This window comes from Ruditapes philippinarum, unplaced genomic scaffold, assembly GCF_026571515.1.
Source record: "Ruditapes philippinarum isolate M1 unplaced genomic scaffold, ASM2657151v2 ctg7876_1_1_1_1, whole genome shotgun sequence".
Lineage (NCBI taxonomy): Eukaryota > Metazoa > Mollusca > Bivalvia > Venerida > Veneridae > Ruditapes > Ruditapes philippinarum.
The window spans coordinates 26,101-39,464 of NW_026861709.1; the positions used below are offsets into that span (position 1 = coordinate 26,101).

The following is a 13,364-nucleotide window of genomic DNA, read 5'->3' on the forward strand; positions in this document are numbered from 1 at the left end:
CTTTTAAACAAATGAGCCGCGTCACGACAAAATCAACATAGTGCGTTTGCGACCAGCATGGATCCAGACCTGCCTGCGCATCCGCATACAAACCCTATAACAAGTAGAGAAACTGATAGCGAACAGCATGGATCCTGATCAGACGGCGCGGATGGTCTGGATCCGTGCTGGTCGCAAACGCACTATGTTGGTTTTGTCATGACGCGGCTTCAATGTTTAATTATTTTGTATGTGTATAGATAATATCATAATTAACTTCATGTATTCTATCTATTGTACATGCATTTTTATAGATAGATATTTCTTCAGATTATTCAATTTTTATTATCTTTATCATATATAATGTTTTTCTATACATACATATATATATATATATTCTTTGTTTCCTGTTCCAATCTTAACCAATTTATAACCTCATTAAAGACCCATTAAGCCATCATTTTTATTTTGGTGTCTTTATTACATTTTTTCAAACAATAACTCATTGGCCTTATATAGAGGATATTGGATGAGTGTAAGTTCAATACTGAATTTATTGCACGAGTTGAATAAAATTATATTATGCGAGCCTCTGGCGAGCATAATATTATTTTATTCAACGAGTGCAATAAATTCAGTAATGAACTTACACGAATTTAATATTCTATTTATCACATACCCAAAATAAAGACCGTTTAAAGTGAAATAAGATTCATTTTTCATTGACGCGTCTATAGTATAACGCTAACATATAGCGCGTCTTTACACAATGTTTGTATAACGCTAATGACGTCACGTCAAAATATATGCACGGCCGTGCAATACCATATTTACGGAGTCGCAAAATCGGCACGGGTGTGTGATAAAGATGAAATACTCTCTCGCTTCTCTTGTATTTTGCTCTTTGACAAGTGGTATAATTATAATGAGTTAATCATTTTGTGTGGAAGTCAAAATACTACGTTTTACATTTTACATCACATTACTGCACAGCCAATGCTACTTTCTGTAGTTTTATGCTCTTTATTCATTATCAAAATAATATTGAACACATATCTGATCTTTCTTAAGAATTATACAAATATTGATTTCTGAGGCAAAATGTGCCTTTAAGCCTTAAAAAGAAATAATTTCCTCGAAAATGTTGTAAATCATATTGGTCCAACCCTTTTATTTGATGATTACATTTGTAAAATTGTTTATTGATATAACAAAATAAATTAATATTATACCAAGTGTTGAACACGACAAGAAAGAATGTATATTTACATTTAGATAGGAAATTGCAGTACTTAAAAACGTGTATATTGGAAAATTAAATTGCATGATGTCATGAACTGGCGGATATTCCCTTCCTGTCTTCAGACAAGTCATTAAACCGTCCAAACATCACGTGACCCCTTGTTAAAGTAGTTCAATTTAGATATTACTATTTTAGAAAATATTATTATGTGACAGGCTTTTGGCGACAGATTTCATGTATGCAGATTTTGGATTGTATTTTATCGCGGATTCTTGTTTTGTTGTTGTTGTTGTTGTTGTTGTAAGTATAATTTTTCATGATGGTTTATCGAAATGACCTTTACACATAACTAATCGAAGAAAATATTGACTTTCGTAAGCACCAAAACTAAACATAAAAAAATGGCAGAGCTGTTCAGCCTTCAAATTTGTTGATGATGAGGAACACACATTTTTCCTTTATTTATGCTAATGTATAATTAACCCAGACAATTAAAAGGCCATATATATATTAAATGTTGAACATTTGTTGCCATAAAAAATCTAAATGCTTAAAAATTACATTGCCATTGGTTTACTTACGGGTGGTTTATACTTGAAGTTTTTTTTCATGGTTACAGTGGCATTTTTATTTTCATGGGTCCGTACTCATAAGTAAATGAAAAGCGGACACTGACGGCACTGATTAACACTGCGGTATACCGTACCCCGGATATTGCTCGATATTATGAGGACTTTCATCCCATTTCGCGACTTTGAACGAGGAAGGAGGTAAGTTCAGTGACGATATTTAGTCATTTCAAATTGGTTTGATATAAATTTTATAGAAAAACAAATACTTCGATAATTTCTCTAGTTGCTGAAACCCCAAATATGTTGAGAAATAGCTTTGAAATGTACGTGATAAATGAGCTAGGATCAGTCAAATTTGATGTTTTTGTGCATATATTTCCTTAAAAGAAAAACTTGAATCGAGTTAAATGTGATAATGATGATAATGTTTATGTTGTAAATGTTCAATCAACAATAGAACCCCAGATGACAGTGCATTTTGAGAATAAATACACATGTCAGTGTACCGAGTATTGCGTTGGAGTTGCCCGCCGGTGACACGAGTATTGCTTTTAAGTGTAACGAGTATTGGTTATCAATATAGAGTAAATGCAAGTAGTAATCGATTCCATTTCATTTTGCTGTTAATATACTGTTTATATGATATTTATTCAAATATTTCATGTCTCAAGAAACTGTGATCAAGGAGACCCATCTCTGAAAAGAAGAAGAATAACAAAACATATTTAGATGACATAAATAATAGGTTTTTACAGGGCAGGTTTGTCTTAAGAAACATATCGACACACTTAGTAAAATATTGGCCCGAGTGCTAATGCTGTCCAAGCATGCCGGTATCATCTTAACCTTTAACTGCATGAGCATTGCGAAAAATGTTTTTAAGCCTCTTGTTAATAGTTCAAACTGCTATGAAACTATAAAAAAATTGCTTCAATATTTATCAAACTGAGCACAAATGTTGGCTGGACCATAGTCTGTGGAATAGCATGCTCAATTTTAAATTTCCAGTTACCATGGCAACGGGGCACGTCTTAAAATTGCCAAAAATCTCTATTTTGCGTTGCCATCAAAACTGATTTCTAGGTGCAGCAAATTCTCAATTGATTGTTTAAAGTCTAAGGTTTTTGGCGTTGATTACACGGTACCATTAAATCGACCTGAGGCCATTTTAGCCCCCCCCCCCACAAGTCCCATATCTTCTCGGCGATTAGAGGGGCTACTGTCCTACTTCAAAAACCCAAACAGAAGGGGGGGGGACATCCCCCTGTGGCACCCACTTGATGTACCTTTTTAATGTGGCTGGTGCCTAAAAAGTGATCACTCTATTGAACAACATTTCTCAAACGAAAAAACTGTTTTGGGCCTACTAGTAAATAGCGCATGTTTTACACTATTTGAGGCCTCAAAAGGGGTGGGGTGTAAAGCCTTCAAAACACGCAAGGAACATAACCTTTTTATTGCATCTGCTGCCCTTTATCATAATCTTATCAAAACCCATTATTCGGTTTTTTGAGCTGTGCCCGCTCGGCAGTCATACGGCTACTCATTGCTAATGACGTAACAAATTTCACGTGCAGACGGTCTGCTTTTGCTAGAGTGCAGGTGCAAAATGACCGAAAGTTACCTTTGTATGGATTTTTGGCTTAGTAAGAAGTCGGTTGCACAATTGCTCAATACCGTCTAATATTGACAATCTTGAGGCAGCATTAATGACTTTGGATGCATTCTTTTACTATTTAGAGTAAGATATGCAATAATTATTAACAAATTCTGGAAAGGTTGATCCTTCGATAGCAACGAGATCTTTTTAATCACAGAAAATTGCTGAGTTCGTTCGACTGAGATTTTTCATGAGCAGGAATGAAAATCTTGATTATTCGCAGATGTTTCCAGTAAAGTTCCTCCAAACTCTGCATATTCTGCACATATAGTGTAAATAAGTATACAGAATAAGAAATATTTAAAATCAAATGTATAAAATACTCTGTGTTTACTACTTGCATTTACTCTATATTGATAACCAATACTCGTTACACTAAAAAGCAATACTCGTGACACCGGCGGGCAACTCCAACGCAATACTCGGTACACTGATATGTGTATTTATTCTCAAAATTCACTGTCATCTGAGGTTCTATTGTTGATTGAATATTAACAACATAAACATTATCATAATTTTCACATTTCACTCGATTTAAGTTTTTCTTTTAAGGAAGTTCATGCACAAAAACATCAAATTTGACTGATCCGAGCTCATTTATCACGTGAGCAAATTAAGAGACGAATTTTACCACCTAATTACATTTTAAAGCTATTTCTCAACATTTTTGGGTTTTCAGTAACTAGAGAAATTATCGAAGTATTTGTTTTTCTATAAAATTTATATCAAACCAATTCAAAATGACTAAATATCGTTACTGAACTTACCTTCTTTCCTCGTTCAAAGTCGCGAAATTGGATGAAAGTCCTCATAATATCGAGCAATATTCGGGGTACGGTATACCGCAGTGAAAGTTCTCGTTGCTATCGAAGGATCAACCTTTCCAGAATTTGTTAATAATTATTGTATATCTTACTTTAAAGTGTAAAAAAAGCATCCAAAGTGCATTAATGCTGCCTACTAAATGGTATTGAGCAAGTGTGCCAATACATGTATCTATTATCAACCGACTTCCTACTATGACAAAAATCCATATAAAGGTAACTTTCGGACATTTTGTACCTGCACTCTAGCAACGGCAGACCGTCTGCACATGAAATGTGTTACGTCATTAGCAATGAGTTACCGTATGAACAGCTCAAAAAATCGAATAATGGATTTTGATAAGATTATGATAAAGTGCAGCAGATGCAATAAGAAGGTTATGTTCTTTATTACCTTTTACCTCATAAAGGCGTGTTTTAGGGCTGCCTTGTGCTGTCCTGTTTTTGTTTGGGGTCAGTCTGGGCTCCTTGCCACTGGTTCGTGTTGCTAGGTCGTAGGAGGGTTGCGTTCATTGAACGCCGCCTTTCCTTTCCTTTTCTTGTTTATCATATTTGAAGGCTTTACACCCCACCCCCTTTGAGGCCTTAAATAGTGTAAAACATGCGCTATTTAGAAATTTTGAATTTGAGAAATGTTGTTCAAAAGAGTGATCACTTTTTCGGCGCAGCCCCCCCCCATTAAAAAGGTACATCAAGGGGGGCTGCCCCCTTCTGTTTGGGGGTTTGAAGTTGGACAGTAGCCCCTCTTATCGCCGAGAAGATTTGGGACTTTGGGGGGGGGCTAAAATGGCCTCAGGTCGATTTAAACGTACCATGTAATCAACGCCGAAAATCTTAGACTTTATCTCAATCAATTGAGAAGTTGCTGCATCTTGAAATCAGTTTTGATGGGCGAAAAAACAACGCAAAAAAGAGATTTTTGGCAATTTTGAGACGTCGCCCCGTTGTCATGGTAACTGGAAATTTAAAATTGAGCATGGTGTTCCACAGGCTATGGTCCAGCCAACATTTGTGCCCAGTTTGATCAGTATTGAAGCATTTTTTATAGTTTCATATCAGTTTGAACTTGTAAAAGAGGCTTAAATCAATGAAAACAGGCTTTTTTCGCAATATGCTCATGCAGTAAAAGGTTAAGACGATATCGGCATGCTTGGACGGCATAAACCCTCGGGCCAATAGTGTGTCGATATGTTTCTTCTGTAAAAACCTATTATTAATGTCATCTAAATATGTTTTTTTCTTCTCCTACTTTTAAGAGATGGGTCTCTCTTGAGACATGCATTTAAAGATTTTTATCGTCAATTTTGATGGTTCTACCCTGCTCCCGACCCTGCTTCCGACCCTGCACACACTTTATTTCATCCATAGTGTGATTTTTAATCAAATGGGAAATTAAATCTCTGTATTTGCCCGTAGGAAAAGAACAGTAATAACACTGAAAATGCATTGTTGAATCTGAATATTTGAATAAATATCATATAAACAGTACATTATCAGCAGAATGTAATGAAATCGCTAAACAGACGTGAAAATTAGACAAAAATATCGATTTTCCATACTAATGTGCTCATTTTGTTTTGCAATACACTGTACACTAAAGTTGGGCTATTTTGCAATACTCTGTACACTTAAAATCAATACTCGGTACACCTTCTTGTATCTTTTTTGGCCTGTATCTTTATGTACTTTCACACTTTTTGCCTGAAATTTGGACAAAGCATACTTAGATTGTGAATAAAAAAATTGCTCGATTCAATTTTTTTTATATTGGTATTATAATAATTTCTAACGATTCTACAGTATCGCGTCAGTATTTCCTAGTGAGCAGCAGATCGTTTAGAGGTAGTTTAATCAATTTTACAAATACCTGTAATACTTTTACGCCTTTTAGAGCCACAAAAATACCTCTAGATATATAAAACCCGTTGAAATAAATGAAATAAGCATTAGTTTGGAAAATATCGTCGTTGAACTTACCTTCGTTCTCCGTTCAAAGTCGCGAAATGGGATGAAAGTCCTCATAATATCGAGCAATATCCGGGGTACGGTATACCGCAGCGATTAACCAAAGGACAAAAGTAATCATTTGACAAAGCGTTAACAAAGCACACAAGCATTGAAAAGTGTGTTACAACAATCTTTTAAAACACATCTGGAACTTCTTCATTCTGACAAGTACTTTACTGATTCTATTTCATACAAACTTTTCACAGATGCGTTAAGATTGCACAGTGTTGCCCGCTATTTTGTAGTCCTGGGAAGTAAGACGCCGTTTCGGAGAACATTTCCTTGAATTTATAAGGGGATATACCAAGATGCAGAGGTTACCACAAGGGATATCTTTAACTATCGAATACGATCCTCCAAATACTGTAAAATACATGTACCAAACAGTTCCGTCTATATATGTTTCAAATGTTGTTATGTTTGATGGGAAGAAAATAAACCCCAAAAGTGCATAGATCATTCAACTACATGCTAGCAAAACAAAATATTCTGCAAAAATGATTTTGTAAAAAGTATTTATCATATATTGGCAGTTTGATGTTTCTGTTAAATGTAGATTTGTCAGAATTAAGGAAAATGTCGAGTGACTCAGCAGAAATCTACTTCTACAAACTGACTAGGGTCTCTACAACTCTGCCTTCATTCAAGTCCTTGACGTTTAATTCAGGTACTAGTAATTGGTGCTTTCGAAAGCCATTATATTCTTCTATTAGTATGCGTACATTTCGATAAACTATCAAGACAAAAATCCCAAAACTTTTAAAGAAAATCTGCTATAAAAACAAATCAAATAAGCCATTTTACACATGAAATCTGGCCCGGCCTGTTGCCCAAAGTAGCCAAAACATGTCATTGGGTTCGCCGCTCTATGTATTAGTAGTGGATTCCAATGAAAAGGGGCCCGGGTTTAATCCTCGATTTTAATGTCAGGTATCTCATAACAAAATGATAGAAACTGTAAAAAGAGAGAAGGTGTTTCAATTTTCATCAATTTTTGGTACTTACATAATATTGTTAGGATACAGTACAGGTGTATCCGATATTTGGAGGTTTCCTCTAATGGTTCAGAGAAATGGAGGAGGTGAGTACTTAATATATATCATTATGGGTACTCCTAATTCAGTAATGATTTTATAAGTGAAATATAAAAAGCAAAGAAGTTTGTTGCTCATATACTTACTTGCGGAAAATAATGTATTTATATTTTTAACCTGTGCGCTTGGAAAGACAGGAGCATGAAAAATCCGAATATTTCCTGACCGCCCTTCATATATTCCCTCGTATTGCAAAATGATATTGTTTCATTGATTTGTACGAAGTTAATTTTTAGAAAATCGTGATTTTTTATTTCGTCCTTACCTGCGAAGCACGAAGGTACGATGACACGATGATGAAAACACGATGGTGCGATGATGAAAACACGATGGTGCGATGATGAAAACACGATGGTACGATGGTGTAAACACGATTGTACGATGGCAAATCGCGATGTCGAGATGGTGAAAACGCGGAATTATACTGAGTTTTCATCATCGTACTAACGCGGTTGAATGTAGTCAAGTAATTCGTTGATAATTGAAATATCATTTTCCCCCAAAAAACATTTAAATAAGTTAGCTCTAGTCCTGTAATCACTACATTTGAAAGACTACTACCATGTGTGCATGTACAGGATAGGTTTGTTTGCTTTACGACATCATCATCATCATTATCAACAACAACAACAAAACATCATGAACATCAGAATAGAAATGTTGTCTGTATTAAATTATAAAAATTTTTAATTTTTATTTGGTTTGTTTGCATTTGTTGCTGTAATATCTTGGTAAAGTGAAGATTAGAGAAAATTTAAGGCAACTTACTAACACTTTGTTGGCGAGTAGATTTAATATTTCTATACCCATCAACAAATATAATATCAGATACATAAAGCGTACTTTGCTTTTGTCGAAAATTTAAACCCATTGGAATTTTTACACGTTTAATTTGAGAGAAAAGAAAAAAAGAGAAGAAAAGTATTCATTAATAACAACCCTTTTTCCTTATATTACTTTTTCGGTGTGTGAATTTTTCTATTTATGAACCATAAGTTTTCCGTATTAAATTGATGACAGTTAATCGAGCAAGCTATATCTTTGAAAATATTGATGTAGCCGAGTGTGTTTTTGCAAACTTCGAATTAAACCCCCCCCCCCCCAACCCCACCTTTCAGGGTTCGGATTCCGACAGGACAGGAAGTTGCATCCACCAAACATACGGGAGGTCATTGAGTGTTTCAAATTTGTCGTCTGCTAAATGGTGCCAAGATTTTTCTTTGAAAATTGTAGCCGAGTGGTTAAGATTGACAAATTATTCGCCCCTTCACCTCTCAGGGTTCGGATTCCAACATCCAGCAAATATACGGAAGGTCATTGAGTGTTTCAACTTTGTCGTCTGCTAAATTATTCACGGCCAGTGTAGCAGCAAACTTTCCGTATGACCTTTACAGTGTCCATGTGACCAGCTAGATCTCATGATTAATTCTAAATTATTACATTATTATAATTATAAAATTATTATATAATTATACATAGTTTAATTTGTAAATTTTAATCTGTAAAATCAAGTAGATTTTTGAAAGAGATGTTACTTTTTTCTGTTATTTCACACCCATGAATATTGTACGTAAACAGAATAAAACGTTCCGGAATTAAATATTATGCTGCTATTTTAATAGGGTTTTCCCGTTTTGCAAGTAGGAAATATTCAAAAAAAATTTTTTTATACTATTCTTTGTCAAAAATAGATCAAAACTTTTGCAAACTACAGACAGCAGATTTATAGCTTTATACATAAAAGTATATTCAAGTATAACAGAATGGGTAAAATGAAATTATACATATTCAGACTTTATTGGACCATTACTCAAACTTGAGACTGTAATGTGATGTCAATTAACATATAGTGTTCCTCGTATAACTGTCATTTTAGATTACCTTCTTACCTATACAAAATTATAAAAGTATGGCACCATGCAGCTAGGTTCCGTAAATTATATATACATGTATGCATTTCTGTTCGTTTCACCACGTGTTCCCTAGCAAGAACAAGTTTTTCTTATTCGTGTGAATAGGTGAGATTAATGGGGACTAAACGGGAAAACAACAACAACAACAAAAACACCACCACCACAACAACAACAACAACAAAACAAACAAAACTAAGATACGCGGTCATGGTAAACCTACCATTTTTAATTTTCATTTGTAATCTATTTATAAAAGTCAAAGAGGAAATTAGGACTTTAGGACTTAAAAAAAACAACATTCTTTATAAAATGATTTTTAGAAATAAGTTCAGATTTCGTGGTACTTTGCACATTTTTTCTCGTATTTATATGATGTTTAATTTATATTTTACTATGTGTATATAATATTATAGATTTTTTTTCGGAAATAAATATATTTTTACCGTCCGCGTGAAAATTGAGATTTTTATCTTTTCCATGATTTAATTTGTGCTCTGTGAATTTATTTGTTCTAAGCAAACTCAAACTTTTATCGATAAGGTTGTTGACCTTGATCACAATCCAGCTTCAAAAGAGAAAATAAAACTCGAATGTACTATTATGGTAAGTTATAAAAATGTTTCCGTCCGCTTCATATTTACAACATCAGTTAGGAATTTGTTGACAATTGTTTGATATGAAGTATTTGTAAACAAAAAGAATTGTGCTGTGGGAAATACCGGTGCACATTTCATACATACTTGGTTTCTTAGCTTTTGGTAATTAACAAATTTAATATAACACTTCTTCAAAATGCTTTATTTCTTGTCATCATCCGTACCTCGTCTTGAACATTGACAGAAAACTTAAAAACGGTACATATTAATCTCTGAACACTACTCACATACTGATCACTACTCACATATACTGATCAGTATTCTCACAAACTGATCACTACTCTCACATTGATCACTTCTCTCACATACTGATCACTTTTCTCATATTGATCACTACTCACATCTTGATCACTATTCACATATTGATCACTATTCACATACTGATCACTTCTCACATATTGATCAGTATTCACATATTGATCACCAATCTCACTTACTGATCACTACTCTCACCAACTGATCACTACTTTCGCATAATGATCACTACTCACAAACTGATCACTACTCACATACTGATCACTACTCTCACATATTGATCACTACTCACACACTGATCACTTTTTTCACATGGATCACTACTAATGGTACAGAAAAAATGAACAATACTTACAAATAAATACTCAAAACGTTTCTTTATGAACACTTCTCACACAGTACACACTACTCAATAAGATACTCTCTTACAGATCATTACTTACTATACGAATAATCACCAACTATACTGACACAATAAATACTTATCACTAAGCGCTTAAGTAAACTGTAAATAGTCCTGAAGAATTGAATGATCACTTGTCACGCAGTGAACTTATATTACTGACCACTACTCCAACAGTGAACTATTCTTACTGAAAACTTCTTTCACATTACTTTCTGATCTCTACTCACATAATGAACATTATTCAATGATCATTACTCACATAATGAACATTACTCAATGATCACTACTCACATAGTGAACATAATTCAATGATAACTTCTCAAAAACAGTAAACATTACTTAATGATCATTACTCACATAGGGGACATGACTAAATGATAATAACTCAATTACAGTGAACATTACTTAATTATCACTACTCTAATACAGTGGATATTACTCAATGATCACTTCTCTCATAATAGGCCTGCATTTCTAAATGATAACTACTCAAATACAGTGTACATTACTTAATGATCACTACTCAATAAGTGATCATTACACACTGATCACTACTCACAAACAGTGAACACAGCGTACTGATTACTTCTCAGACAGTGAACTTAACCTACCGAAAATTTCTCACGCACTTCTCACACAGTGAACAATACTCACTTATCGCTTCTCTCACACACTGATAAAACTTTCAACTTTTTCACGTATCGTTTTGTGAAATTTGATATACAGGTTCATATTTTAATATACTAACAAGGATAGCAGTCTTTGATAAGACTGCACGTGCACATTTGTAACGTCGTTTCTCATTGGATAAATATGTGACGCTTAATTTACATATATGTAATAGTTATAGTACATGAAACGAGATAGTTACGAGGATGTAACACTGGCTGGGGCGACATCAAGGGGTGTTTCTGTTAAAAATTCTCGAGGCCGTTAGGCCGAGACAATTTTTTGTCAGAAACATCCCGAGATGTCTCCCCGGCCAGTGTTATACCCCCGTAACTAACGAGTTTCATATACTATAACTGTTTTATCGCAATGGCATAATGTTTTCTTTTTTTGTATTAGAAATAAATAAATAAGTAAGTAAATAAATATATCATTAAATAAATAAATAAATAAATAAATAAATGAATAAATAAATAAATAAATAAATCGTTAGCTACATATTACAGTTATTTATCATAAGACAGTTGATTCAAGTTGTTTTAGCTGCCGCAAAAAATAAACAAAAGACATCCAATGTTAGAGGCGGATTGTAAACTGTTACCAAGTTTGATCCAAGGTTAAAAGGCTTTTTTTCAGTGGAAATAATTCATTCAGCAGATGTACCTTTTGATTAAATGAGAGTAAATTTCATTTCATAAATTATCTTTGTTTATATTTTTCATTGTAGTTATATATTTATTTAATTTTATTGATTCCATTTTTTTTGCTACTGGGAATGGTCGTTACCACTGCGCCATTGGAGCCTCTATGAAAAAAACTGCATTGATATATACAAGGTGCGAAACAAGAGCTGTCGGTAGGACAGCAACGCTCGACTATTCTTAGTGCTTGATAGTAAAAAAAATGCTTGATACAGTTACCTCCTCCTGTTTACAGGTTGGGGTCATGATGGTGAACAAGTGTGCAAAGTTTCAAAGCCATATGTCAAAGGACTTTGAAAATATTTGAACTATTATAAAAACTTTAACGTAAATTCTAAGTCGAAAAAGGGGCATAATTCTGTCAAAATGCTTGATAGAGTTACCTCCTCCTGTCTACAGGTTGGGGTCATGATGGTGAACAAGTGTGCAAAGTTTCAAAGCCATATGTCAATGGACTTTGAAAATATTTGAACTATTACAAAAACTTTAACGTAAATGCTAAGTCGAAAAATGGGGCACAATTCTGTCAAAATGCTTGATAGAGTTACCTCCTCCTGTCTACAGGTTGGGGTCATGATGGTGAACAAGTGTGCAAAGTTTCAAAGCCATATGTCAATGGACTTTGAAAATATTTGAACTATTACAAAAACTTTAACGTAAATTCTTAGTCGAAAAAGGGGCACAATTCTGTCAAAATGCTTGATAGTGTTACCCCCTCCTGTCTACAGGTTGGGGTCATGATGGTGAACAAGTGTGAAAAGTTTCAAAGCCATATGTCAATGGACTTTGAAAATATTTGAACTATTACAAAAACTTTAACATAAGTGGTTACGCCGAAGCAGACGCCGACGCCGACGCTCGGGTGACTACAATAGCTCTACTTATTCTTATCGAATAGTCGAGCTAAAACCTATACCGATATATAACAGTCGAGTTTTTTCCCTATATGAATCAATGAAAAACTGTACTGTTATGTATCAATACAGTTTTCAAATTCTCATTGAAGTGTACTGAGTATAATGGGTTAGTAAGAACAAAGGAAAAGTTCCAAACCATGCGATAAATAGTTTTGTATCATAGTTTGGGGACCTTTCTGTTGAAAAAGTGTCAGAGTTAAATCGTATACATATACATGCACAGTGCGGTAACTGGAATGCAGGTATCAGTTACCCGCACTCCAGATCATGCCCGTTGATTGGCTCATTTTTGCTGGGGTTTACATATTTTGACGGCAGAGAAAGGGAAAGCGGCAGAAATATCATATTCAGATGCTCGATCATTGGTTACTTTTTCCCGGGGTTTAAAATTGTGACAACAGGGAACGTGTTTTTATGTTTGACTATGATACAAAAGAGAAAGAACACCAAAACACTCGGCAATCTGAT

General features: G+C 34.3%; 1 protein-coding gene across 2 annotated transcripts in view; it reads left to right on the top strand.

Moving 5' to 3' along the window:
- LOC132716565 (sodium- and chloride-dependent glycine transporter 2-like) overlaps positions 1-13,364 on the top strand; it is a 55,195-nt gene that overhangs the window by 5,214 nt on the left and 36,617 nt on the right. Inside the window, exon 1 of one of the 2 annotated variants that reach the window (XM_060699867.1) lies at positions 7,330-7,366. The exons of the other annotated variant lie outside the window; for it this stretch is intronic. Coding sequence (XP_060555850.1) covers positions 7,345-7,366 — 22 coding nt within the window. The 5' untranslated portion in view covers positions 7,330-7,344. Of the gene's footprint in view, positions 1-7,329; positions 7,367-13,364 lie in introns of those variants that run through there. 2 annotated transcript variants of the gene reach the window in all.